Below are 27,820 nucleotides of genomic sequence, written 5' to 3'. Positions count from 1 at the left end.
CAGGCTCAGATGGTTTCAATGGCAGTTTGACCCAGAATTTAAGAAAGAAATAATATGAATCTTACAATATTGCTTTCAGAATATAAAGAACACTTTCCATCTCACTCTATGACATCAACTTAACTGATAATAAAACCTGAAAAAGAGATCATAAGAAAAAAAAATTACAGATCAATATCAATAATAATCATACACACAGAAATCTCCAAAAAACAATCAGAAAATGGAATTCAGCAATATATATATATATAAAGGATAATACATCATGACAAAATGGGGCATAAGCTAGGAACACAAGGCTGGTATGACATTCTAAAATTAATCAAAGCAATTCACCACATTAAAGATGGAGGGAAACCAAAAGATCATGTCAGTAGGTGCTTTTTATGTATTTGACAAAATTCAACACTGTTCACGATAAAGCTCTCAGTAAGTTAGTAATGAAAAAATCTTTCACAATCGGATAAGGATATCTATGGAAATGAACAGCTAACATAACACTTTATGATAAAATACTGAATGCTTTTTCCCTAAGGTCAGAAACAAGGTCCATTCTGAGTGCTTCTTCAACACTGTCCTTGCCTGTGCAATAAGGCAATTGAAGGACATAAAAGGAAATGAAAATGAAAAAGGAATTATCTTTATATTGATATGTGTCTTGATTGTGTTTATAGAAAACTCTAATTTATAAAAAAAAAATAAACCCTTCTAGAACTAAGTGAATTTATAGCAAGGATATCAAATATATAGTCAATAGATAAAAATTCAACAGGGACTTCCCTGGCAGTCCAGTGATTAAGATGCTGCATTCCACTGCAGGGAGTGCAGGTTCGATCCCTGGTCAGGGAACTAAGATCCCGCATGCCAATTGACATGGCCAAAAAATAGAAAACAAAATTCAGCATATTTTAGAGACAAGTTTTTTCTAATTTTTAAAGAACAGTTAATTTGAATTCTAAAATCTTATCAAAGAAAAAGGAAACTATAATACTGCCTCACATATGATTATAGATGGAAAAATTCTAAGTAAGATATTACCAAATGTACTTCAGCAGTATGACAAAAATCACAGTATATGACCAGAATTGTTTAAAATTCAATTTTAAATAAAAACAAATCAGTGCATCAATAAATTTATATCAAGGAACTAATAAAAACAAATCAATACATCAATAAATTTAAGGTGAGAAAACATAAGATTATACCAATAAATAACAAAATGGCCTTGGACAAAATTCAGCAATCACTACCAAACAAAGTAGATATCTTCTGGTCCCCTACAAATATTGAAGGAAATTATTTAGAGGCAACAAAGAGAATTTATCTCCAAATAGAGTGAACATTATGGTAAATGATTAAATGTTGGGAAATTTCCATTAAATTCAGAGAAATTGATGACGGCTATCACCATAATATTCAATTTTGTTCTGAAGAGTCTATCTCAAAAAGAAAAGTAAATAAAGTAATAGACATAAATATTAGAAAATAAATAAAACTTATTATTACACAATGTATAACCTAGAAATCTGTCTCATAAAAATAGAATGAGTGTTCAGTAGATACATAACTAATGCTATCTTTAAGGTAGGAGAAAATAATTGCAAATGAATTATCCAGAATGCCATTCCAGTCAATTAGAAAACAAACAAACAACAGAACAATAATAATGGAGAAAGTCAAGAATTGGAAATTCAAAGTAAAGGAATAATGATTGGCCAAGAAACACGTTTGAAAAAATGTGCAACTGAAATTGAAATTTGTGAAAATATTTATTAAAACTTATACCTAACATAAGGCTGTAGGAATACTCAATTTGATAGGAGTCTAAGAGAACAATTTGGCAATATCTAATAGAATTGGAAGTGTATGTGACCTATGATCAATGTAGCAATATCTAACATAACTGAAAGAATATATAACGTATGAGCAGTTCTACTTCCACATGTGTAAAGAAATTCCAGCTCACAGAAACGAACAGTCACAGACAAGGATATTCACTGAAGTATATCTGAAATAGTAAAAAATTGTTAAACACTAAAAAAGAAGAGAAGGTTTAAATATGTCATGGTATGTTCATATAAAAAACTAAACCAAATGGGTTTTTAATTTTGTAGAAAGTATCAGCCCTACATTCAGAGGGCAAGCAACTGACTGCAGAGGAAGAGATGTGAGCAGCAGAGAAATACATCACACATTTCCTTTCTCAACATAGCTAAGCATCTGCCATGGTTATCTGGAGTGTCCATCTTTAGGGTCACTGTTTTTCAGTTATGGCAGCCTTGTCAGTGTGGGTTCACATCCCAAAGAAATTAGGTATTGTGAATGGGACTTCCTTAGTAAAGTTTAAGATACAGTAAGATAAACTAAGTTAAGCAAATTTTCTTTATTGTAGGCCTCTTAAGTCCTTTGCTAGCGTGATAATTAACATTTTTTTCTTGGAAGGGATTTAGTATTTAGAAGTTCATAAGTATCTCTGACCACAGAACATTTTTCAAGTACCATTAAATACTACTGTTCCCAGAAACATTCTTTTAGATATGTTGGGTTAAGGCACTGCTTATCTATCTGTAATATTACAGATATGGTACTGCTGTTACTCTCCTTCGGTGTGAAGTTATATAGTGATTAAGTAGGAGGCAGCCTTTATTCTTAGGAGTTACATGATATATATATAGAGAGGTGAAATGTTATAATGTCTATATTTATACTTAAATAACACAGCAAAAAATGTCAAAAATTATACAGAAGCAAACCAAATATGACAACGTTTTAACAATCACTGAATCTAGAGAGGGCATACAAGTGTTCCCTGTACTATTATTTTTTTCCAAATGGACAGTGGCCTTTTCATTGTTAGTTTCTCATTTATCATGAATTTGGGGCAGAAAAAGAAGACTGTAACACGTCTGCTTTGTGGATTATAAAAGAAAAAGCTTTACAGATCTCCCTGATTCTTCAAAAGCTTTCTCTCATAATCTCCATATCCATCAACTCTAGAGATTCCTTTCTCACGTTAGTTTTCAGAAATGACTTCTGAATTTTAGAAGTGAAAGTTTATTTTACTAAACTTTATCCATAATTAATTATTAATTTAAGTAAACAAAATGAAAGGTAGTGGACAGTTTTTACAAATTCTTTATATTCACAGGGTCTTCCTCTCACATGAACTTACTAATATCACTAATAATAAAATAATATTTATTGAACAGTGCTCTTCTAAAGGTTTTGTTTTTTATTAATATTTCATCCTTACAAAAGTACTATTAGGTAGGTACTATAATCACCACTTTAAAACTGAGGCACAGAAGAAATTAAGTAAAATAGAATAAAATAAAGCACAGAGGGGAGTAGTGTCTTGCCAATACCACACAGGCAGGGGTGGAATTATGAGAACTATAGTAAAGATTTGCTATGGCTGAAGTCTTTTCCCACATCTGTTACATTAACAGAATTATTTTCTGTTACAATGCTATATAAAGTGTGGTCCATGTACTGATGCTGGTCCACAGGTTGTTTGCTTCTGGTCTGCAATGATTTAAGGTACAGACACCGAGAGCAAACATTTAGAGACATTTACAGAAAAATGACAGAGCTAATTTATGTCTGTTAAGTCCAATAATAAAAAATTGGGGGTTTTCATTTTGTATGTTTGTTTTTCTATCAGTTTCATGTATCTGGTCATCCAATTTCATTGTATCTTGTAAAAGTATTGGTCAACAACAATTTTGAGGGGGGAAGGGGTACCCTTTATCTTGGTTTGAGATGTACTGCAGCAGTATCATTCTCTAAAGTTAACCAAGGCTGGGTGATGCTGTAATTTTTCAACTCTTTAAATCAATATATATAGTATAAAACTACTGCTGTTAAGTTTTGAGCACGAAGCAAAAGGGATTCCTATATGTTCCCTAACAAGTAAAAACTTTCTTAAATCAATTATGAATTCTGTTGTTATAAAAGGCATTTTCTAAAGGCCACTGTATCTTTACATTATGAATGGGGGTTCCTCACTAATATGATTTCTCTGATGTAAAGTGAGTTGATCACTACGAATAAAGGCTTTCCCACATTCTTTACATTTATAGGGTTTCTCACCAGTATGAATTCTGTGATGTCGTGTAAGTTCTGACTTAACACTAAAGGCCTTCCCACATTCTTTACATTTATAGGGTTTCTCGCCAGTATGAATTGTGTGATGTCGAGTAAGTTCTGCTTGAAGACGAAAGGCATCCCCACATTCTTTACACCCATAAGGCTTCTCACCTGTATGAAGTCTAAAATGTTGAGTAAGATGATATCGGCGACTAAAGGTCTTTCCACATTCCTTACATTCATACGGAATCTCACCAGTGTGAATTCTTTGATGTAAGGTAAGTTGATAACTACAAATAAAAGCATCCCCACATTCATTACATATGTAGGGTTTCTCACCAGTGTGGATTCTGTGATGTTGAGTAAGATGATAGTGCCGACTAAAGGTCTTTCCACATTCTTTACATTTGTAGGGTTTCTCACCAGTATGAATTCTGTGATGTTGAGTAAGATGATTGCTACGAATAAAGGCTTTCCCACATTCCTTACATTTATAGGGTTTTTCACCAGTATGAATTCTGTGATGCTGAGTAAGTTCTGTCTGAAAGCGAAAGGCCTTTCCACATTCTTTACATACATAGGGTTTTTCACCAGTATGAATTTTATAATGTTGAGTAAGATTGTAGCGACGACTAAAAATCTTCCCACATTCCTTGCACTCATAGGTGTTCTCATTGGTGTGAATTCGCTGGTGTGAAATAAGTTGATTGCTACGAATAAAGGCCTTCCCACATTCCTTACATTCATAGGGCTTTTCACAAGTATGAATTCTGTGATGTTTGGTAAGTTCTGCTTGAAGACGAAAGGCCTTCCCACATTCTTTACATCCATAGGGTTTCTCACCAGTATGAATTCTGTAATGTTGAGTAAGATGATAGCGACTACTGAAGGTTTTCCCACATTCCTTACATTCATAGGGAATCTCACCAGTATGAACCCTCAGATGTAAAGTAAGTTGATAGCCGCAAATAAAGGCCTTCCCACATTCTTTACATTCATAGGGTTTCTCTCCAGTATGAATTCTACAATGCCTAGTAAGTTCTGTTTGGAGACGAAAGGCTTTTCTACATTCTTTACATTCATAGGGTTTCTCACCAGTATGAATTCTATGATGTCGAGTAAGTTCTGCATGAAAACTAAAGGACTTACCACATTCTTTACATACATAGGGTTTGTCACCAGTGTGAATTTTCTGATGTTGAACTAGGTATGAGCCATGACTGAAGGCCTTCCCACAGTCATTACATTTATAGGGTTTTACACCAGTATGAATTTTCTGATGTTGACTAATATGTCGTTGTACCCTAAAGGTCTTTCCACAAATCTTACATTCATAAGGCCTCTCACCAGTATGAATTCTTTGATGTTCAGTGAGCTGATAGTGAAGTCTAAAGGCCTTCCCACAATCTTTACATTCATAAGGTCTCTCCCCAGCATGAATTGTCTGATGTACTCTAAGGTCTCGAACACGACTAAAGGCCTTCCCACATTCATTACACTCATAGGGTTTCACACCAGAATGTATTCTCTGATGTTCAGTAAGATGATAATGAAGCCTAAAGGTCTTTCCACAATTGTTACATTCATAGGGTCTCTCCCCACCATGAATTGTCTGATGTACTCTAAGGTCCCCTACACGACAAAAGGCTTTCCCACATTCCTTACATTTATAGGGTCTCTCACCAGTATGAATTCTCAGATGTTGAATAAGGTATGACTGTTGTCTAAAAGCCTTCTTACATTCCTTACATTCGTATGATTTCTCTCTAGCATGAATTTTCTGATGCAGAAGAAGAGGTATATGTTTTTGGATTATCATTTGACTAGCACATCTCATTTGATGTCCTTCTTGTCTCTCAAATTCATGTTTACACTGCAAATCATTTCTGAAAATGGTATCCTCACGGATGTAAGTTTTACTTTTGTCCACTCTCTGCAACTGAAACAGATATATTTCACAAATATCCTTTTCTGGAAATAACTTCTTGGTGACATACTTAGACTCCAAATCTGGAAAAAAAACAAAAGAAAAAACCAAGAAGGAAACAAATGCTGTGATGTGATTTTTCTATGTTGGGATAGAATAAGGGATTGCATCTCATAGTCGAAATAAAAGACAAACTAAAAACAATACACATTAGATGAAAAGGTTTAGAGCAGGGGTCTGCAAACTTTTTCTGTAAAGAGCCAGAGAGTAAAAATTTTAGGCTTTGTAGGGTATGTGGTCTTTGTTGCAATTATTCAGCTCTGCTCTTATAGCTCAAAGGCAGCCATAGACAGTATGTAATTGAATAAGTGTAGGTGTACTATATTACCACTTTATTTATGGATACTGAAATTTGAATTTCAAAAATTTTTGTGTTTCACAAAATATCCTTCTTCTGATTTTTTTCAACCACTAAAAATGTAAAAACCAGTTTTAGCCTGTGAGCCACACAAAAGCAGATGGTGAACTGTTTGGCCCCTGGGCCTAAGTTTGCTGGATCCTGATTTAGAGAACTCTAAATTGTAATGCAATTTGAAAGAAGGCAAAAGACTTAATGATGTGACTCTAAAAGAGGGTAAAATAAGTGATTAGAGGAACAAGTTAAGTCAGTGGTCCTCCTACTTAGGATGGATGTAGGGGAGTTCCTTACATATACTGCTCTTCAGGCACCGACCCAGACAAGCGGAATCAAAATCTATAGAAACAAGTCCTATATATGGGAGCTCATGTTGAGAGGATTTGAATGTTTTCCCAGATTTCAGGCATTTTCCCCACAGGCCTTGGGCCTTCGAAAGGAGCTTTCGAAACAACATCTTAGGGCCATGCCTCTCCCTGACCCAAAGGGCTATAACTTGTGACGGCATCCCCCTCGCTTGATTTGTCATCACTGACCTGTGTACCAGCTTCTTGTTCCTTCTCTCATTACCGTCCAGGGCTCTTTCTCTTGCTCCAACAAAGTAATCACGTCTGGCTTAGGAGAGGAACATCCTGCTCACGGAAAAGAAATGCCACATGATTTAGAACAAACAAACAATAAACCTTAAGTTCTAAATGACTTAATTTAGACTTGGTTACATTTATATTAAATTGTAGGTCAAAATAGTATTTGATAAAATGAAAAAAGGCCATTGAAGAATACTGACATTTACATGGACTCATGGTCACAGGACTAAAGAGGCCAGATAGGGGAGGGAAAAGGTTTGCTCTGCTTTTAAAGGCAGTATAGAGAGGGGTTGAGGACACAGACTCTGGAGCCCTATGGTCTGAGTTCAGATCCTCTGTCACCCACCAGCTGTTAATCCTTCTGTGTATTATGCTTTTATCAATGTCAATGGGCCTAATATTACCTACTTCATAGGGCTCTTGTAAGAATTAAATGAATTAATATATATGTAAGGGCTTGCAAGGATGCCTAACATGTAGTATTATTTTTGTTGTTGTTCTTATTATTTTTTTACATAAAAGAAAAATACTGTTTCCTAAAACACTTCCAAGTTCTTCCTCAGAATTCTTTCCATAGAAAATGCAAAATTCACAGACTAGAATTTTCAAGCACAAAGTAGGTTGAAGAGAATATGTCTTTTCTCTGATGGGATATGTTTGCTTGAATTTTAAATGGATATTGTTAACCCAGTTCACCACTATATAAAATGTAGAGGTTGATCTGATCACAAAAACACAAAACCCTGAGACTAGCTAATCTCTTTTCAAGTGAGTCAGACATGAACACAGAGCAGCTACAGGAATTCTGAGCATACCCATTATATTGACACCTGGCTTCTCTGATAATGTCTTGGGATTCAAATCTAGGACTAACTAATTTAGAAAAACAGGCAATTATAGGAAGGGCCAGAGGGAAGAGAGAAGGTCACTGCAGGATGGAGAAGATGATGCTTAACCAAGTGCCTATTTCCAACCCAATAATGCTCAAACCATTTCTTTCAAAATAGGGGGCAGACATTCAGCTGGTGTCTTAAAACAGAGCTCTGAAATTCAACAATGGAGAAAACTGATATTCCAGAAAACAGATTGTCAGTTATTTGCACAGATATCCTTACCCAATGAGACCAAGTTGCTGTAGTTCTCCAACATCACATCCCTGTACAAGGCCCTCTGAACAGCGTCCAGGCACTCCCATTCCTCCTGGGAGAGGTCTATGGCCACGTCCCTGAATGACAAGGACATCTGAAATGACAGACCCATGTATCATAAACAACGTTTAAAATGTATCTTCAAGATGGAAAACTGCTCTGCAATAAAGAGGCAATGATATAGCAAGCAGCAAACTGAGGTTCAAGCCCGTGATATGTAGGGAAGAATAAGAAAATCCGTGATTTCTAAAGTGGAGTGCCTATATGCTTTTAAAGAATACAGCTGGTACAAACAGAATGTCCTGTATACCATGGGATGAATGAATGAATAAAATAATCAAAGGTTCCCAATGAAATGAAATCCTATAAATAAGCACACTGCCTATCACGTGCCTGCCGTTTAAGTTCTGAATAAATGTGAGTTCCATTCTCTTTTCCCTTCAAGGAATTTTTTTTTTTTTAAGGAATTAAAAAAAAATGAAGTAATGAATTGTTTTTCCCCAAAAGTACTCTAAAATCTCTATCTTAGAAAATAGGACGCGATTGACATCTGATTTCCTTAAAACTGAGGTTCATCATTATGCAAGAAAATGTCATAAGCATTTTTCCTTGTTATAACAAATGACAAACTCTTTAGTTAATTTATTTACCGGCTGGCTAATCGTCCATCGTGTGAATATATCAGACTAATCCTTCTGTCATATTTAGGCATTTATTTTGGACAAGATGTCTAAGGTCTTCCCCAGTCCCATTAGCCTTTCTTCATTCCCCATAAGGGATCTGGAGGGTCTTCCTACCTGCTACCACCATCCCTCAGGAACACTTGTCTTGATCCTGAGCTGGAGGATGCTGATGTAGGATGATCCACAATGACACTGATGTCACTAGAGACCAGCACATCCTCCTCAACCACAAAATTGACTTTTGTCCTGTTATTCATCCCTCTGGGGACCCCCGGATAGATCCCTGATATCCCCACGTGCAGGCCTCAGTCACACTCCAATCTTGCCCTATAAGTTTCTCAGGGTATGGGATCTCATCACATGCAGAACACTCAACACTAAATTCCATCTTATCAACCTGTAAAACTCAGGTCTGTGGAGTCTAATGGACCATCATCTCTGTGTCATAGAATCATGACTCTAACAAGGGAAGTTCAGATATCTCCGTCAAGCAACTTCATCCATCACTGCTCCATCAATGCTCCTGAGAGAGACTGGGCACTTGGAGAGGTGATGAGAGGTGAACACAGGTGAGAAAGAAGAGGGGCAAAGAGAGAAGAGGGGCAAAGAAGGAGGCCACTAGGCTGTATGACACCATCCTTCACTGTGATCAGAGCAACTGGGCGCAGCTTCAGCAATCAGGTTGTCTTAGGAAGGAAGTCTCAGGATAATAAAAATGATCACAGGAATTCAAAACCACGACATCTCAAGGAGGATAAACATGAACTTACATGGGCCATGGTTGTAGAACTGCAAGAACTTGTTCTCCTCTTTGGGCTTCCTCCGCTCGAAAAGCACAGAGTCCAGAGAAGCCAGGACTGGGGGAGGAACAGGAAGCTTTGAGACCAGGCGTGTCTCAAAGAAATCCCAAAATGACTTAAGTTAACATGATCCTGTTTTGCCTTCTTTCTACTTCTACCCCACAGTGCCCCACATACAAATCAGGAGAGATAAGAGGGAGCTTGGATGAAGCCAAACCCTTCCTATACCACAGGGAACCAGCTGCACAAGTGTAGATACAGAGCAGAGGCCTCCTGCATGAAGCCAGACCAGGCACTCTAGCAGAAGGGTCTCTAGTCCACCCCAATTTCTGATGACGTTATCTGTAGCTGTTCCATTAGTCTCACTTTGAATCTAACATCATTAGAAAAAAACCTGTAAGTTATGAAGTTGTGAGGTCCAACATGACAGCCACATATGGCTATTTAAATCAAATCAAAATTTTAAATTAAGTAAAATTAAATAAAATTAAAAGTTCAGTGTCTTCAGTTGCACCAGCCACATTTCATGTGCTCGATAGCTTCATGTGGCTAGTAGCTACCATTTGGAGAATGTAAATACAGAAGATATCCATCACCACAGAAAGTTCTACTGGACAGAGCTGGTATGAATCATACAGCCTAAATTCCATTTTTTACCGTAGAGTTCCTCTGAACTCAGAATAATTTGGTCAAAACCTGACAGAGGTTGCTAGAGATATAATATCTCCTTCCTATGAATTCCCAAGGCATGTGACCTGAATTTCTCTAGTGGCTTTATTACCTCCTATCTCATGCTTATTCTGTCTACTCTGATTTTATATTATTTGCTGTATAACAAGAAACTTAAGGGATAGTAACTATGTTTCAGTGCTTGTATTCCTCTAACTACTATCATGAGATTCAGCATACTGTGAGCCCTTATGTCTGTTATTTGACCAAAATTCCATTTTTGGCAGTTTTTCTTAGCACACTAAGATACATGCACAAGATGTTTATCACATAACAACTTAGAGTAACCAACTGTTAGAAAAATAAATAGCTATAGGAGGCAACAGGTTGCATAACTTTGGGTCAGTTATGATGGCAAACTAGGCCTTATTAATGTTGGAGAAAGACATTCATGATGAATTACTGACTGATACAGGCAAATTAAAGAATTATAGGGAATTCCCTGGCGGTCCAGTGGTTGGGACTCTGAGCTTTCACTGCCGAGGGCCCAGGTTCGATCCCTGGTCAGGGAACTAAGATTCCGCAAGCAGCACAACGCGGCCAAAAAACAAAACAAAACAAAAAAGTATGTAAAATGAAGGGAGGGATTATAATGTCATTCATAAATACAGGCTCTGTTGTCAGACTTCCAGAATGTGAGTCCTAGTCTGACAACTACCAACTTTTCAGTTAGTTTATTGATAAACCAGGGATAAGAATAGCACCTACCTCCTACAGTTATCATGAAGGTGGGGATATTACATAGACACCACTTAATGACATATGATTACTAAATAAAAGTTAGATAGTATTGTTATTAGATAAAATTATTTTCTACTTTCTTTTTTTATAGTAATATTTGAGTCTCATGCCCACTCTTTTCCTGCAGCTACCAAAGAAGAGACACCATTCTTCAACATAAAGCTAAAGTAAAGAACCTAATAAGGTATTAAATGGAGAACGTTAATAAGAGGTTCAATCTTACTCTCCTGTCCTATGTAAAGATTTACATGAATATTTATAATTATTACCATCTTATTCTGTTTTCTACTATTATAAATCTGTCTTCTAAAATGTTACTTGCATTAAAAGATACTTGAATTAGAGAGGGTATTGCTATGTCCTGTGAAAGCAACTTTAAAAATCTAAAAAAAGTGTAATCTGAAGCTTATCTTATTTGATAAATTGTGCCATAATGATTACTCTGAATTGATTTATATAACGCTAAAAGGCATAAATCCGGAGATGTAAATACTTGGAAGGTTTGTCAAACTAGAGGGCTTCATTGGCACTTTCCTCTTCTTTCTATATTCATGGAGGTATAAGAAACCTATGGTAGAATTACTTTTTCTAAATAGGAGTTGGGGAGTCTGTGTCCTTTGAATGTTCAATTAGAATAATTTCTGTTCCGTGCGCACACACACACACACACACACACACACACAGCTGGAGAGAAAAAAATTTTGCTAAAATAAACCTCCCCAAAAAGAATTTGAAAAAGAAGAGATACATGTATATATATAAGTGAATCACTTTGCTGTACACCTGAAACTAACACATTGTTAATCAACTATACTCCAGTGTAAAATAAAAAGTTTAAAAAAAGAAATTATGAGTTTGGGTTCAAAACTTCAATTCTACTAGCTGGGATCTAAATATTTTGGAACTCGCTACAATCGGCTAAGGGAGAACTAAGAATGTCATTACCTAAGAAAAGACTTCTAGTAGAATTCTAATAAATCTGGCTCAACAAATCACTCCTCATGGAATTTCTGTTGTTTATTACTACAAGTTTTGTTGTCACTTTGATCTGAATGAGATGTTCCAAAATAAAATTCAAGCAGCATAGTATTAAAAAAAAAAAACTTCCCAAAGTATTAATAGTGGTGCTGGGGCTATTTAACTTTTTTATAAGTCCCCCATGTAATATAATTGAATAACTGATTCTTTTTGCAAAAAATGAGCATTAATTCCATAATCTTAAGTATACAATAAATCTATATCCAATTTTAAAATATTTGAAAATTCTTGGAAGCAAATCTGTTTGACATGTGTGGGAATAGTAAGGGAATCAGTGTGACCATTATAATAAAGCCTACCAATTCCTGAACATTCTTCTTCAATACAATGAGAACTTTTTACTGACAAAATTCTCCTCTGAATGGACATGTCAGGTGAGGGGCATCTGCAGACTAAATAAGAAAATTTGGGCAAAGCAGACAGAACAGTGTTTGGTTCTTTTTCTCTTTCTCCACTGAATAATCAACTGAAATATCGCTTTGGATATAACCCTTGTAAAATGTCTCTGAATTCCAATAATAGTAAATGACATTCATATAAAATTTAAAATTTGAGTATTATTGTTCATCACAGTGAATATTACTTTACTCATATGTACATTTTTTTCTTTTGACAAACTCTTTATAAACAGAAATCTCAACCCATTGATTCCTTGGAAGAAACCCTTGACCATGATGATACAGATTTCCACGCTCAGACTTCCATTCACATTCCTGCTCCTAAACACCTTAAAAAACAGACGCCCGTGTCATTTCCTTACTGACACCAGTCAGACTACCTCTGATCTTGCCTTACTTTTTTTTTTGTTTTGTTTTGTTTTGTTTTTGTTTTGTTTTTTTTTTGTTTTTTTTTTGTTTGTTTGTTTGTTTTGTTTTTTTTTGTTGTTTTGCCTTACTTTTAAACTTAGGTTCTGCAGAAGATCAATGATGTGATTCCACTTAAATATTAATCTCAATAAAACAAAGTTTTAACTTTAGACTCCAGGATATATATTTCTTACTATTATAAAAAGTGAGTGAGAGAGGGCCACCTGCACGGCCCCTCATTCATTGGGAAGGAAGGCCTAGAATAGGCCACTGGACATTTCATGAAAAGAAAAGCAAATGCTTCCATGTACTAAAAACAAAGATTCATTTATGAACAAAGAGGAAGTAGAAACTCACCTGATCTGTACTTTTAGATGTGCAACAACAATTTTCCCCCCCTGCTCAGGATACTTCTTGGGGGAGAAAGGCAGGACTGGGGAAGAAGGAAATCATGAGACCTTCTTCAGGCCTTTCTTACAGCACAGAGAGACGGAGAAGTTCCCTCCAGGGCCACATCAGCTCCGACCTCACACATATGACCAGATGAGACAGGGAGGCTGGAACCTGTCTCTGAAATCACAGCCGATTCCTAGAATCAGAGATATGGGAAAGCTGTGGTTCTGAAAAATGTAGCAGCACCCACAGCGCCTCCAAGTAGGAACCCCTCCCACCATTTCGAGCCATGAGTTTGTCTTGGAGACACTTTTAGCTCTAAAAGCCCCCTACCAAGCCCAGGACTGTGTCTTCTTGCTTTCTGAGAATCTTCATTCTAGGGTTCAATATTTGACTTCCTCTTGGGAAAGTCTGTACAGACACCCGGGCTGTGAGGGAAGGAAGGGGAAAGCAGCAGGGGCGTGGGTCAGTCACACACACCGCTGAGCCAAGCACCAGCATCATAATGACAACCGCGCCCACCGACAGGAGGCCCAACTTGGTTCTGGAAAGCACGCGGGAGCGCGCGCGCACACACCACACACCACACACACACACACACAGCGTGTCACAATTAGTCACACAATCCCCCCTCTCTTCTTCTCATTCCAATACAGGCCTGAGGCTGCGGGCACGATGCGCCCTGGGCTCCTCACTCTGGGCTAAAGCTCCATCCCTTTCCCTACCCCAGACGAGTCCTGCTCCGCCTCACCTAGCACCAACTTCTCCCCAGGTTTCGACTAACTCACCCGCGGTAGCTGAAACACCCAGTACGCACGGCTAGAGGCCCTCCAGGTGGAAGTTTACACCACCCCCCTGGGGCTTCTGGGAAATGTAGTCCACAGCCGGAAGCCGGTGGGCTGGGCTCTGAGTGCGCAGGCGCAGGCACGCTCGGGACAGAGCGACTCTAGTCCCGGAGCCGGGGACCCGCGCCCTCGCGAGGTAAGCTGAGAGAACTCACAGCGGGGACCTGTCCAGGCTGTGCGAGCCTCGACGGACCTCCAGAGTCTTGACCGCCCAGTGCGTCCGTGGGTGCCGTCCTGAAGCCGAGCACGTGCGAGGCGGATTCTGTCAAATTCTTCCCTCCGGGTAGTCCCCTCGCGTGTTTCACAGGCGTGTGGCCCTTTGTACCCGGCCTCATGAGCGTGTGTCTGTGTGTGCGCACCTGTCTGCACGCGCGCGACGCCGTGAGGGTTGCGGGGCTTCCCCGCCTCTGGCCGAGGGTGAGTTGTGTTTCTGCGTGTAATTCTTTGGGTGCGAGACGGTGTGTGCCTGCAGCGGCACCTGACAGGAGGGAGGCCACAGAAAGCAGCCTGGAGTGTGATTCGTGACCGAGCAGTGAGGCGAGAGGCGCGGTGGGAGACTGGCTGTGCCGGACTGTGACTGGGGTGGTGTGTGTGTGATGGGGTGGGTGTGCGGGGCGCTGTGTGACCGGGGCGGTTGGCGAGTGCAGCATAGCTGTGTGAACCTGAGTATCTGCGTGTAGAACGTCACGGGTGCCAGTGGCCTCGCGACTGGGTGTGTGTGATCGCGTGCAGCCACAGGCCTATTATAAAAAGGATATGGTGCATCTTCTTGCAGCATCAGCTGTGTATTTCAAGATTTGGACCGAAGATCTGTAATTTATCTGTCAAACAATTTTGTATAGAATCAAATGAATTTTTTCCTAGAGAAAAATGTAAATCATAGTAATTTTTTTTTAAATATGAAGGAATTCTTTCCACTCTTCTGTGCTGTGAGGGGTCTCGTGGCAGATACATTTGAGAATCTTGGGCTGAGGGGATAGCTTTATGCTTGGAAAGGCAGCGTGCCATAGTATAGCGAGCCCACAATTAGTCAGACGCTAACACATTTTGCTCTTCCTCTTCCCTTCCCTTTCTGAGCAATTCAGTCCTAAAGCCAAAAGATGGGCTCAGAGCAGGGTCTTTGAGCCTGAGCAGGATGAGGAGGGTGTTCGTGCAGCTGGTGGCTTGGTGTAGGGTGACAGGGAGCATTCCAAGTGGTGGAATGGCTCAGCATGGGAGTGTCAACCTGAGCAGGATAAGGAGGGCGTCCACACAGGAGGAATGGCCTGTACGGGATTTCAGAGCCTCAACAGGGTGAAAAGGGCGTGTGGGTATGGGGACTGCCCAGCATTGGGTGTTGGAGCCCAAATTGGGGTGTTGGAGACATTCATGTCGGTTGGATATAGGAGGTAGTGAGTCTCAGAACCCAAGTAGGGTGAGGAGAGCATCTGTATGGGGAAGGGCGCAACAGGGTGATAGGAGTTTGTTACATGCAGTGGCAGGCGGGGGTGGAGGTGGGGTTCTGATCAAGTAAGTAAATATATTATTGGGTTGGCCAAAAATTTCATTCGGGGTTCTCTGGAAGCTATTACAAACGAACTCTTTGGCCAACCCAATAAGTGCATTGAGAGCAGCCAAGCTTCTCCCTGTCAGCGGGGAACCTCAGATATGGAAAAGGAGAGAACTAGAATGAACCTTGTGATGGCACGTTGAAACTAGATGCAGTGGTATGAACTCACAATTATATATATGGATCGATATAAAAATAAGCAGGTGCTGGGCCACTGAGGCCACCAGGCTCACTTTTGGGGAGAACCCTGCTCTCCCTTGCAGGACTCTGGGTTCAGCGTCTGCCTGGCCTGACGTGTCCCTGCTTTAGCAGGAGGAATCACCATGCTGAGCGTTCCACTGGAGCCTCCTATCCTATGACATAAGACAGTAAATATACCTTAAGATCCTGAAGAAGAAGCAAAATGTCCAAGTAATATTTTGGGATAATTTGTGAGGACAAGTAAAAAAAAATTATGTAGTCATTAGGACGCTGAGCACTGTCTTCTTGTGGCTCCTTCATCCTCCTCCTCTCCCTTTGAGACTGACATGGAAGACCACGTTTGAGTCATCTAGGTTGGCTTTGGTGTGACCTGTGCCATCATGACATGGCTTCTGGTCTGTGCAGACAGTGGTGACGTTTGTCACATTGCTGCATTGGTACAGAGTCATTTTTGATCAACAGAGTCCTTTTTAACTACTTAGCAGTACATGCACTGTAGTCTCATCTGAGATATGCTTACTGATGCTGGTCGTACTCAAAGGAAATGTTACTAAAGAATAGATGAAACCTGGGGAAATGATTGACATTTGTCCAAACTGGCTGTATCAACCCAGGGTGCCCTCTCCATTGCAGTAATTACAGATGTGTTCACAAAATGGATCATCACTGCCTATGGGCAGCTGTGTAGGAATTTCTTTTTCAGTGGAAACCTACAGCCTGGTCCTTGGATGATGGTTACGCAAGTGTTTTATTTATAATAAGTTGTTACATTATACACTTATATTTTGGGCTCCTTTATGTGTATTATTTTTACAATTAAAAACAAATAAACAAAAAGGTTTACATATATTTAAGGGTTTTTTTTTTCCCTCTTGTCTTTGCAGAGCAGAACAGAGAAAAGCGTTATGTGTTTCGCTTGGCAGGAAAACACTTGCTTTCAAGACTACACTTCCAAAATGCACGAGTGTCTGGGCTGTTCAGCAAGCCGGCCTTAGTTTTTCCCTCTTAACGCGGTAGCACGTACTTGAGAACACAAAAAAGCAGCCCCTGACATCCAGGAACTGGCCTGGCACTTACAGGTAGGCCTCAATGGTATTGAAAGCTGGCCTGGTGCTCACAGCTGGGCCTGTTATCCTGTTGCACGTGAACAGTCTCACAGAACATCAATATCAAGGTCACTCTGAGACCATAATAATGGTAGGCCATTTCATAATTTTGCCTAAGCACAGACAGCAAGATTGCTGGGCAACCCACAAAATATACCAAATATCCCTTCTCCCAGCTAATGTGAGTGGCTACCACCTCTTACCAGTTATAGCTTTAGCCTCACACTGGTCTGCTGTCATTTCTTAGGTACATGGCTTTGTTCTTTTCCCAATCTCTTTGCCCTTTATCACTGATGTTTAGGATGTTTGTCACTTCAGCAATTTCCTTCCTTTACCGTCCCTCCAAGAGGACTTGTAAAATCCTTTTTTTCACGTGGTTTTGTCACTATCGTTTTTTAAGTACCTATTTTAAAAGGTCAAATATATATAAAGTATATTAGAAACAAAAAGCATTCCCATGTCACCCTCACCCTGTATTCCCCTGTCTACTTCCAAGAGGCAAGGACTTCCCATCCTCATTTGTTTCTTTTGAAATTTACTTCCATATATCTAAGTTACATGCTTTTGTAAACTCATCAGTTTTAGATATTAGCTGCTGCTGAATGTGAATGATGAGGACTTTAGGTGTCGTAACAACCCACTTTCCTGTTTCTCTCATGCTGCTTGGTTTCCTCAGAAGGAATCCTTCAATTGCCTGCCCAGGGATCTCACTTAATCTCAATCTCATCTTCTGCACGGCCCAGCTCTCATCCTTGCTCCAGGCACACCAGCCCAGAGACTGCTGGTCCAGCCTTTCCAGAGTAAATCTGAGGTCTTCAGCCAGGCTGGGGAAGGGTCACAGGGCCTGGAGTAACAACAGCTCATTTGTTTCCTGCATAATCAGTGTATCAGTTCTGGTTTTTATACAGCCTTTCAGGTAGTCCTCCTGTTTCCAGGCCTCACCTTCAGAACCTGGCACCTCTGGTTTCTGAAAGGGGAAAATGACTGTTTCTGGGCTTCCCTTGAGTTCAGGTTCAAGTTTCCTCAGGTCTGCTACATCAATCAGCAGGTATCTGCCCCTTTCCAAAATTGCGTTGCTGCCATCTCCTCTCTCTTCCTGTGTCCATGTGAATTTATACCTTACTTTTGTTTTAGTGAGGTGCCAGGAGAGAGGAAGAATTAACTTCTCCACTCAACATGCCATGCTTATCTAGCAGAATCACCCCCGTCTCTTCAAGGACCTGTGATTCCTCAACTATTTTTCCTTATATCTTCTTCCCATCTCACTCCCAAATATACAGTGACATTCATACTTTTGTTCAAGGAACATGAACTGAATGTCTACCATGTGTGGGTGCTGGGACTTGAATTGTGATCAAGCTACAATCCCTGACTACTCTACAAGAGGTTCCAGTCTGGAGGAGGCAAGCACTTGGAGATGTAAGGAGTGCAAAGCACAGCATGTGCACGACGCCAGGGCAGTGTAGGGGAAGGGTTACTTCCCTTCGTGGGGCATCAGAAGACTCCCCAGAGGGAGAGGTGTTTAAACAGATTTCAAGAGAAAGTGGGAATTGGTCCTACCAAACACATCTGTGCCCCAATAAGATGGCATGAAGAGCCAGAGACATTCACAGAACCCAGGCATCCAACCTCCCCCCTACCCCCTCATCCCTGCTCTGGGTGACCCTAATGGGTGGTCTCTCTGTCCTTGATTCTCCCTCTGAGTGTGAAGAAGGCAGGAATTGCCCAAGACTCGAATGGTAAATGTGAGTGGGGAGATGGATAGAGACTTTATTTTCTGGTCAGGGGCTGCAGTCTGCTCATTTTCCATCCTTTTCCCCAAATTTCTGGTCATTTAGTTTGAATTCTTTTTTTTTTGCGGTACGCAGGCCTCTCACTGTTGTGGCCTCTCCCGTTGCGGAGCACAGGCTCCAGACGCGCAGGCTCAGTGGCCATGGCTCATGGGCCCAGCTGCTCTGCGGCATGTGGGATCCTCCCGGACTGGGGCACGAACCCGTGTCCCCTGCATCGGCAGGCGGACTCTCAACCACTGCGCCACCAGGGAAGCCCTAGTTTGAATTCTTTACTTCTCTCTCAAGCTGTAACCCAGACCATGTACCTGCTCATCTGTCAGGAGAGCAGGAGGGGCACAGAGGATCCTATTCAAGGCCCAGGTTCTCCAAAGGAGTTAAATTTGTAAGAAGAAATTAAACAGATTTGATCTTGTTAGTTTATTGAATAAATCAATTCTGGGTAAAGAAAAAACAGAACTAGCTTTGGGGACAGAGGCTGGGGAAGTGAGCGAACCCCCGGCCCCTGTGGTGCGGGCAGAGGGGTCACTTGTAAAACTCATGCTCCTGTTCATCCTTCTTGATGACTGTCTTGTATGCTTTCTCGAAGTCCTTGGCCAGAACAATGTAGCGGTTCTCTCGGACAGCCAACATCCCGCTCTGTTGAGGGATGACAGTTAAAATCTACTCCCTGCACTCCCCGCCCCTAATGATGGTGCAGGAAGAGACAGACGCAGCCTAAGACCCAGGGAGGCAATGATGGACAGGACTGCAGCAGAGTGGAGGGTCTTCACACACCCGCTGCCCAATCTAGAGAGAAACCAGCACTCACCTCCTGACAGATGGAGTTGATATCAGCTCCTGAAATCTTATCTGGTCGGGCCACATCTATGGCAGGTGAGTTAAGGAAACCACTCCATGCATGACTGGGTGAATGCTTGGAGCCAGAAGTTGTTCTTGGGCTGTCTTTGTCACCATCCCCTTCCCCAGACCCTGGTCTCCCACCTGCACAGTCTGGGTGGTGGTGATGGCAGAGGTGGAGATCTAATCCCCAGTCTCAGCGGTGACCCTCCCCTCGCTTCTAGAGCAGGATACAATCTTCCAAGTCAACCTCCTCAGAGAGGTTCATCTTGCTGGTGATAGTGGAGAAAATCAATCTCTTCTGGCGGCGGTCAGGGAGTGGAAATTCAATTTTACGGTCAAGGCGTCCCGGCCGCAGCAGAGCAGGATCCAGGGTGTCAGCTCTGTTTGTGGCCATGATCACCTGGCATCGGGGACAGGCCAGCTCAGACCTCTGTCCCCACTATACTCCATCCTGTTGCAATACCTATCTCCTCACATGCCAGCCTCCATCCTTCCCTGATTCCCACACCACACCTCCCCTCGCCCATCCTGAACCCCAAACCTTGACGTTGACGTTCTGGTCGAATCCATCCATTTGATTCAGTAGCTCCAGCAGGATTCTCTGAACCTCCCTGTCAGCTGGATAGCATATAACACGGTCAGTCCAGGGCATCCCACATGACAAGCCTGCCCAAGACCCCACGCCCTGGGACTTCCCTGGTGGCACACTGGTTAATAATCCGCCTGCCAGTGCAGAGGACACGGGTTCAAGCCCCGGTCCAGGGAGATCTCACATGTCGCGGTGCAACTAAGCCCGTGCGCCACAACTGAGCCTGCACTCTAGGGCCCGCGAGTCACAACTACTGAGCCCACACGCTGCAACTACTGAAGCCTGTGCGCCTAGAACCAGTGCTCTGCAATGCAGCAAGAGAAGCCTCTGCAATGAGAAGCCTGGGCACTGCAACGAAGAGTAGCCCCTGCTCGCTGCAGCTAGAGAAAGCCCACACACAGCAACGAAGACCCAACACAGCCAAAAAATAAAATAAATAAATTCATTAAAAAAAAAGACCCCAGCCTCTGTTTGGGCATCACTCACCCCCTGTCTGGGCATCGAATCTCTTGGTTGCGATGGCATCAATCTCATCTATGAAGATGATGGCAGGTGCGTTCTCCTTGGCCAGGCGGAACACGTCCCGGACCATGCGAGGGCCCTCACCCAGGTACTTCTGTACAAACTCTGAGCCCACAACTCGGATGAATGCAGCTGATGGCAGGATGACAGGGGTTAGACGAGAATGGAACACCTGTAGGGCCCCATAATACTTTAACTGAAACTGAGAATTCCTTGAGGAGATCCTTTTCTTTGGATACCCACTCCAAGTAGCCAGGTCATTCTCTCATGACCTGGGCTGGGTTCCAGATCCAGCTAGGCGGACCAGCTTGTACCCCACAGAGACCCAGCAGCACAAATCATGAATCCTGCCTATGGATGTGTCCTTTTTTGGCCCAACATTTAGAAATCAGGATATTAAAAAAAAATGTCTGTGCTTCGACATACCGACAAAGAAGAGCTAGAGACATTCATGGAATCCAACATACCAAAAAATGTGAATTTCCGGAGTGCTTGAAAGATCAGTAAGAAAACAGGTTTTCCATACACAGGCATCATGCTGCCTTACCAAGAGCTCAAAGGACCCCTTTTGAATATCATGCAAGAGTCAAGAACCAGGAACACATATTCTGACGTAATCAACAAGTGGCAGTGGGGTTAAAGACAGGTTCTGGGCTTGCCTCTCCTTTCCATCTTTTCTTAGAGTTTAACTTGTTTGTTAGTGACTGGATGTGGCTTTGTGTTGCACGGAGCAACCTCCAGGACACTCCTTCCAGCCACCACAGAGAAAGGAGACACAAAGTCCATTATGTAGATCTGGTCCCAAATGAGATGTGCTGTGAATGTGAAATACACACCAGACTTCAAAAGACAGTACAAAAAACGTAAAATATCTCAATAAATGTCCATCAACAAATGAATAGATAAAGGGTGCTATATACATACAACAGAATATTATTTGGCTTTCAAAAGGAAATAAGTTCTGGCACATGTTTCAACATGGGTAAGCCCCAAAGACATTATGCTCAGGGAAGTAAGCCAGCCACAAAAAGACAAATACTCTATGATTCATCCATGTATATGAGGTGCCCAGAATAGGCAAATTCATAGAGACTGAAAGTAGAACAGAGGTTATCAGGGGCTGCGGGGAGGGAGAAATAGGGAGTGATTGTCTAATGGGTATGGAGTTACAGTTTGGATGATGAACAAGTCCCAGAAGTGGACAGTGGTGATGGCTGTACAACACTGTGAATCCACTTGATGCCACTTATAAACTGTATATTTATAAAGTGGTTAAAATGGTAAATTTTATGCTATATGTTTTACTACAATAAAAAATTATTGTATTATATATTTTACTACAATAAAAAATTATAGAAAAAAACTCAAGTTTTGTATCTGCTGCGTGTTAAAATAATAATATTTTTGAGTATACTGGTTAAATAAAAAAACATATTTTAGACGAAGTTCACCTAGTTCTTTTGTTTAAAAAATGAGTACTTAAAAATTTAAATTATATATGTAGCTTCATTATACAGTTGACCCTTGAACAACACAGGGTTTAGGGGTGCTGACCCTCTGTGCATAAAATCTGTGTATAACTTTATAGCTGGCCCTCCAGATCTGCAGTTCTGCCTCTGTGGATTCATCCAACCATACATCATGTGAAAAAAATCTGGGTGTTAAGTGGACCCTCGAAGTTCAAGCCTCTGTTGTTTGAGGGGCAACTGTATTTCTATTGAACCCTGCCTGTCTAAAACCACCCTGATCTCAGGACAACAGTCGAAATCTCTTAGGTTAGCACTAAGACTATTCATATTCACGCCCATTCTGATCCCTGGACCTGCACAGCTCCTCCTTCAGCCAGCCATTCAACGGTTATTTTCTGAGCACCTACCACAATTCAGCTACTGGGCGGGCACCGGAAACACAAAAAAGGACAAACGCACAAGTTCCCTGCCCTCGTCGAGTTTAGTCATGGTCTACTCACCACTACTCACAACTCCCTAAATGAGTTCTTTCCCACCCCCTGGCCTTCGCAAATGCTATTCCTTCTCCCAACTGTGTGCCTGACAGACTCCTCACACCTCTCTCTGGGAACCCCTACCTAAGAGCCTACGCAGAATGGATTGACAACCCTCCTTTAGGGCTATCCCACTACCTTCCTTGCTTCTTTGGAGCACGTGCTACTCTTCAGGCCGTTCCCACCCAAGCTCACCTCCAAGCATAACCCCCGTGCTCACCTGGCTTCAACTACTGGGGCCTCCTCACTGTTCCTAGAACACTAAGCGCACACCTGTCTCAAGGCCTTTGCACTCGAGTCCCTCAGCCTGACACACTCCCTCCCCCAGGGGTCCACATGACTCACTCCCTCAAGGCTTCTTCTAGGTCTTCATGTAAATGTCACCTCAGAAAAGTCTTCCCTGACCACCTCCAGTCCCGGCACATAAAGCCGCCGCCCCTGTTATTCCCTATCCCCTGCCCCTTAGTTGTTTTCTTCAGGCATTAGCACCACATGACATATAATCTCTTCATTCATCTGTTAGTGCTTCCTCAACTAAGACATCACCTTTACGGGGGGGACTTTGTTCTGTTCACGGCCATGCCTTCCGCACCTAGAACACAGCTTGGTACATATTAGGTGCTCAATAAATGTTAACTGACTGAGTTCTAAGTGTTTATTTTCCTTTTTTTCAGCCACACTGGGAGATTCTCCAATGCAGGGGACAGGTCTGACTCATCCCTATATCCCAGCACCTGGGAGAGCAGAAGTTCAATGAATGATCATGACAATGGCTAACATTTACTGTCCACTTACTACGTGCCAGGTATGGTTTTAGAAGCTTTATATTGATTTAATCCTCTGAATAATCCAGAAAATTAAGAAATGGAGGCACAGAGAGGCTAACTTGCCAAGTAGTTACATAAACTAACTTACGTAAGTAGTACTAACTTATATAAGTAGGTGTAGGGGGGCCAGATTTCAGACACAGGCAGTCTGGCCCAGAAAACACACTGCTTACCCACTGCCCTCTACTGCTCCTTGGCTTAGATATATTAAGATTTTAAGATGAGCTGAGTCCTGTTCTTAGGCTTTACAAACAGTAATACAGTGACTTTCAGACATCTTTGTTTAGAACCTACAAGAAGAAATACATCTGTCAACAACCACAGCACACCTGTGTACAATGTTTGTGTGTGTTCACAAACAATACAAGTTCTTACTATGTGGGGTGGACTCCAACGTTTTCTGTTGTTTCATTTTTTTTAATTTTTTTAGCTGGTTGCAACCCATGAATTTGAATTCATAATTACTAATGGGTCATTAGTAATGACCCATTAGTAGGAAAAACATGGCATTATTTCATTAATTCCCCACAATCATGCTGTGAAATGAGTGTTCTATTAGATGAGGAAGTTGAGGCACGAGAGTAAAGTCACTTCCCCAGGACGGCACAGCCACTCAGTCAGACGCACACTGGGTCTTTGACCCTAGAGCCCATGTTCTTAATCGCTGTGCCACACTACTTCCTGGGGAGGATGAGAGAACTGAGGGCAAGGTCGGAAGAGCCCAGAAAGTCAGAGCTCGGGGGAGGGGCCAAGCGGCTCACCTGTCGTGTGATGAGCCACAGCCTTTGCCAACATGGTCTTCCCGCAGCCGGGCGGGCCATACATGAGGACGCCTCGGGGAGGGTCGATGCCGATCTGAAGCACAGAGGTGGAGAAAAGCATGAGCCGGGGAGTCCATCACCAACTGGAGACATGGTGGGGATGGCCTCTCCCTTCCCTGCCAGCTCCAGCTCCTCACCTGCTTGTAGAGCTCAAAGTGCGTAAGGGGGAGCTCCACGGCCTCCCGCACCTCCTGCTTCTGGATGTCCATGCCCCCGATGTCCGCGTACATCACGTCTGGCTTCTGATCTGGTGGAAGAGCAGAGCTGGGGCTCCCAGCCTGGCCCGCAGGGTCCCCTCAGGCCTCCCTGGCCCTGGGCTCCCCCTCACCTGAGGTGAGCATCATGATGCTGCTGTCGGCCTCAGGAGGCAGCACGTCCACCAGGGCGTTGCTGTGCTTGTGGAGGGCCACCGAGGCGTTGGGCTTGAGCAGCTCCCGGTCGATGGTGCTCAGGATGCGCACATAGTAGTTGGAGCCTTTGGGAAGAGGACAAGAAGGGAGAGGGGAAAATGAGAAGTGCCAGAACCTCAAAACTGCCGACCTCACAGCTGTACCTCCAGGCCGACAGTATCTCTCACTCAGACCCCAAATGGCCCTCCTGGCTTCTAGTCTTGCCTCCTCCAGTCCACCCCGGCATCCATCCACACTAACAACTTCCCTGTCTATCCCTGACTCTTGAGCTCCAGCCCCAGGTGACCAGCAGCCTCCTGGAATGCCTGCCCATGGACATCCCCACGGCATGTCTCACTCACCATGTCTCAGTATCTTCCCCCCATTTATGCTGCTCCTCCTGGGTCTCTGTCTCAGGGAGGCCCATGGTGCCGAGTCACTAGCGAGAGCTCTAAGCCTCATTCTGGACTTTTCTCTGCTTCCCTCCACAGCCTGCCAGTCACCATGGCGGTCCACCAGCCTCCTAAAATGTCTCTCTGACTAATCCCTTCCCTCCTGCCCAGGGACCCTGCCCTGATTCAGCACCATCCTCTCCCATCTAGGTCTCTGCAGCAGAATCCTTCTTGCTTGCCCAGCCTCCAGTCTCACATCCCCAGTCCACCTTCTACATTTATGGTAGTGACACACACATCTCTTTCTGGCCTCAGTCTCTCTCCTGACCTTCAGACCTGGCTGTCCAGTGACCTCCCAGACACTTCCCTGTGATGTCCCAGACGGCCCTCACTGTCTCCCTGCAAACCTGCTTTTCTGCCCATGTCTCCATCTCAGGGATAGCCACTGTCCCCCTGAGTCCTAAAGATCAAAGACACAGGCCTCACTGTGGATATCTTCCTCCCTTCACTACCTCACTACCAGCCCATCAGTCCAATTCCAGGCCCAGTCACACACCTTTCCCCGCAAACTTGATAAGAATATGGCTTGTTCCAGAGGAGCAGAGGCCAGAAGCACGAAAAGACAGATAAGATGCAGAGACAACACCCATCATGAAGGCAGAGCCTAGACCCACGGTAATAACAGCAGCTCCCGTATACTGGGTCCTTACCAGAGCCCAATCTCTTAACACTTCACCTGTGCTTTCAAATTGTAGGTCCCAACCCAGTAGTAGTTGTGAAATCATTTGAGAGTCATGACCAGAACGTTGTTTAAAACAAAACAGACTAGAACAAAATGGGAAACTAGTTAAGAGTATGTCACAATACACACACATAGAGAAAGAGAGAGAGAGAGAACGTAAAATATATTTCCAGATGAGTAAACAACCCCCCACGCACCTGTGGTGGAGCCCACGATGGCTGTATTCTGATCCACAGCCTCCAGAAACTGCCCAATAACCAGTGGGATGCTCTGGATTCGCTTCACCTCCTCCTGGGCGTGGAGGAATTCCTTCTTCAGGTTCTTTTGCTCATCCTTGATGTACTCCTCCTGCACCTCCAGGAACTCCAGCTCTTGCTGCAGCTTCTGTGAGCAGAGAGGGAAGAGGTAGGGGATGGCTCCAGGCCTTGCTGAGCCAAGGAGCAGTGGAAGGTGGGGGAAGTATGGGATGCTGGGCCCTGTGCAGGGTCCGGATTGGGTTTGAGTGTACCTTGTAGCGGCTGTACAGGTCCTCAAGGTCCTCAGGCTCAGGCCCCAGGAAGGACAGGCCAGTCTGGGGCCGTGACACAGACAGGGCTGGGATCTCATCCTAGACCATGGAGGGAAACTCAGGTTGGAAGAAGAAGGTCCCCTTATGAAAGTATCTAGAGCCCCCCTCCCAATTCACCATGAAGTCACTTGGCCCCTAACAGGCTCCTGACATCATTCAGCTCCCTAAATAGATCCTGGAAACCTCTCAGTCCCCCAAACAGGTTTCTGAAGTCACCCAACTCCTCACAGGCCCCTCGGTCAAACAGCCTTCCAAACAGATCTTCTGGTATCACATGGCACGTGTCACATGTCTGCAATGTCACCCAACTCCCATCTAGGGCCTAAATGTCTGATCAACTCCTTACTAGACCCCAATGCCCTCCAGGCCCCCTCAACAGGTTCCTAATATCACATGGCTCTCTCAATTGACAAAGTCACCATGCCTTCATACAGTCCGGGCGTTACTCAATTACCTCCCGAAGACGCCTCATGTCACAGAACTCCAGCTCACACTAGACCCTTATGTCTTCCAGCTCCCAGGTAGCCCCCAAACATCACTCGGCCAGACCACATACATTACTCGGCCCTCCAACACCAGCTAAGACCCGAATGTCAGTCAGCTCCCCAGCCCAGCCGCAGATATCATTCGGCCCCACGGCCGAATCCCACACATCACTCACTACCGACCCATCCCCAGTGCCGCCGGGTCACCGATGTCACAGCATTCCCAGCTAAACCTCGAAATCATTCAGTCCCAAAGAACCTCTGATGTCACTCGTTTCCCCAGCCCAGCTTTCCGAGCCCTACTGCCCTCCCAGCATCACTCAGCCACAGCCCAGGCCTCGGGACGGCACTAAGCTCTCCACTGAGACCTCCGAAAACACTCAGACCCAGGCCTGGATCCCGAAGTCGCTCAACATCCCATTCAGGTCGGCTTCGCCCTCTCGGACCTGAGCTTTCTCCACCAGGATGCCTATCTCCTCCATAGCGACCAAGCCGGCCTCTGTGCAGCCCGGCCTAAGCCAGTCACCGCTTCCGCTGATGCCACCGGAAAGCCAGGGCCTGGATGGATTCTGGAAAACGTAGTTTAAGACACCAAGGAGAGACGGCCGGATGGCCCGGATAGGCCGGATAGGTAAAGGGCAGGGCGACCTAGTCCTGAGCTCCTCCCCCAAGATATGCTCATGCGCACTCCGTACAGCGCGAGCGCGCGGGCGGGCCCGGGGCGGTGCGCGTGTGCAATAGCGCGCCTTGGCGCAGTCTCGCACGGCGTTCTCGCTCTCGGGTTTTCTCGCCG

The 27,820-nt window shown here is 43.2% G+C and overlaps 2 protein-coding genes and 2 long non-coding RNA genes across 16 annotated transcripts in view; 2 read left to right on the top strand and 2 right to left on the bottom strand.

Annotated features, from left to right (window-relative positions):
* LOC109550854 (uncharacterized) overlaps window positions 1-13,133 on the top strand; it is a 45,438-nt gene extending 32,305 nt beyond the window's left edge. For 3 of the 9 annotated variants that reach the window (XR_012327988.1, XR_012327985.1, XR_012327981.1), the window contains 3 exons: window positions 4,167-4,367; window positions 8,026-8,583; window positions 9,260-12,706. This is a non-coding gene — a long non-coding RNA (uncharacterized lncRNA). Of the gene's footprint in view, window positions 1-4,166; window positions 4,368-8,025; window positions 8,584-9,259; window positions 12,707-12,788 lie in introns of those variants that run through there. The other 6 variants (XR_012327984.1, XR_012327983.1, XR_012327989.1 and 3 more) reach the window with 6 other exon arrangements.
* On the bottom strand, window positions 11-14,220 carry ZNF546 (zinc finger protein 546). 3 transcript variants are annotated; one of them, XM_019941091.3, is made up of 5 exons: window positions 14,145-14,220; window positions 13,321-13,552; window positions 8,134-8,260; window positions 6,968-7,063; window positions 11-6,099 (listed from the first exon to the last, which is right to left on the bottom strand). In XM_019941091.3, exons 3-5 carry the CDS (start codon window positions 8,258-8,260, stop codon window positions 3,983-3,985), a joined length of 2,340 nt encoding a protein of 779 aa, XP_019796650.2. In that variant the 5' UTR covers window positions 13,321-13,552; window positions 14,145-14,220; the 3' UTR covers window positions 11-3,982. The 3 variants fall into 3 exon arrangements, with proteins under 3 accessions (XP_019796650.2, XP_033701125.1, XP_019796648.2); XM_033845234.2 differs by lacking the exons at window positions 13,321-13,552; window positions 14,145-14,220 and adding an exon at window positions 9,620-9,700; XM_019941089.3 differs by lacking the exons at window positions 13,321-13,552; window positions 14,145-14,220 and having other exon boundaries at window positions 8,134-8,278.
* LOC141277149 (uncharacterized) lies at window positions 14,063-20,934 on the top strand. Of its 2 annotated transcripts, none has more exons than XR_012327991.1 (3): window positions 14,063-14,337; window positions 16,836-17,030; window positions 18,192-20,934. It is a non-coding gene; the product is annotated as an uncharacterized lncRNA (long non-coding RNA). The 2 variants fall into 2 exon arrangements; XR_012327990.1 differs by lacking the exon at window positions 14,063-14,337 and adding an exon at window positions 14,344-14,618.
* On the bottom strand, window positions 19,253-27,630 carry PSMC4 (proteasome 26S subunit, ATPase 4). Of its 2 annotated transcripts, none has more exons than XM_019941138.3 (11): window positions 27,474-27,630; window positions 26,483-26,581; window positions 26,172-26,358; window positions 24,780-24,926; window positions 24,589-24,698; window positions 24,392-24,485; window positions 20,766-20,933; window positions 20,232-20,308; window positions 19,922-20,090; window positions 19,659-19,714; window positions 19,253-19,486 (listed from the first exon to the last, which is right to left on the bottom strand). In XM_019941138.3, exons 1-11 carry the CDS (start codon window positions 27,507-27,509, stop codon window positions 19,373-19,375), a joined length of 1,257 nt encoding a protein of 418 aa, XP_019796697.1. In that variant the 5' UTR covers window positions 27,510-27,630; the 3' UTR covers window positions 19,253-19,372. The 2 variants fall into 2 exon arrangements, with proteins under 2 accessions (XP_019796697.1, XP_019796696.1); XM_019941137.2 differs by having other exon boundaries at window positions 27,414-27,621.
* Window positions 27,631-27,820: the final 190 nt, after the last annotated feature.

This window comes from Tursiops truncatus, chromosome 19 (assembly GCF_011762595.2).
Source record: "Tursiops truncatus isolate mTurTru1 chromosome 19, mTurTru1.mat.Y, whole genome shotgun sequence".
Classification (NCBI taxonomy): domain Eukaryota; kingdom Metazoa; phylum Chordata; class Mammalia; order Artiodactyla; family Delphinidae; genus Tursiops; species Tursiops truncatus.
This window is presented reverse-complemented; position numbering and strand designations above follow the sequence as displayed.

Excerpts from the sequence above, each read along its gene's own strand:
- ZNF546 (XM_019941089.3), bottom strand. The coding sequence starts at position 8,278 with ATGGGTCTGTCATTTCAGATGTCCTTGTCATTCAGGGACGTGGCCATA. Across the intron at positions 7,064-8,133 it reads CAGCAACTTGGTCTCATTGG|GATGTTCCTCTCCTAAGCCA; the intron begins GTAAGGATATCT and ends TTCCGTGAGCAG. Across the intron at positions 6,100-6,967 it reads AACAAGAAGCTGGTACACAG|ATTTGGAGTCTAAGTATGTC; the intron begins GTCAGTGATGAC and ends TTTTTTTTCCAG.
- PSMC4 (XM_019941137.2), bottom strand. The coding sequence starts at position 27,509 with ATGGAGGAGATAGGCATCCTGGTGGAGAAAGCTCAGGTCCGAGAGGGC. Across the intron at positions 24,486-24,588 it reads ACTTTGAGCTCTACAAGCAG|ATCGGCATCGACCCTCCCCG; the intron begins GTGAGGAGCTGG and ends TCTGTGCTTCAG. Across the intron at positions 20,091-20,231 it reads ACCAGAACGTCAACGTCAAG|GTGATCATGGCCACAAACAG; the intron begins GTTTGGGGTTCA and ends CCCCGATGCCAG.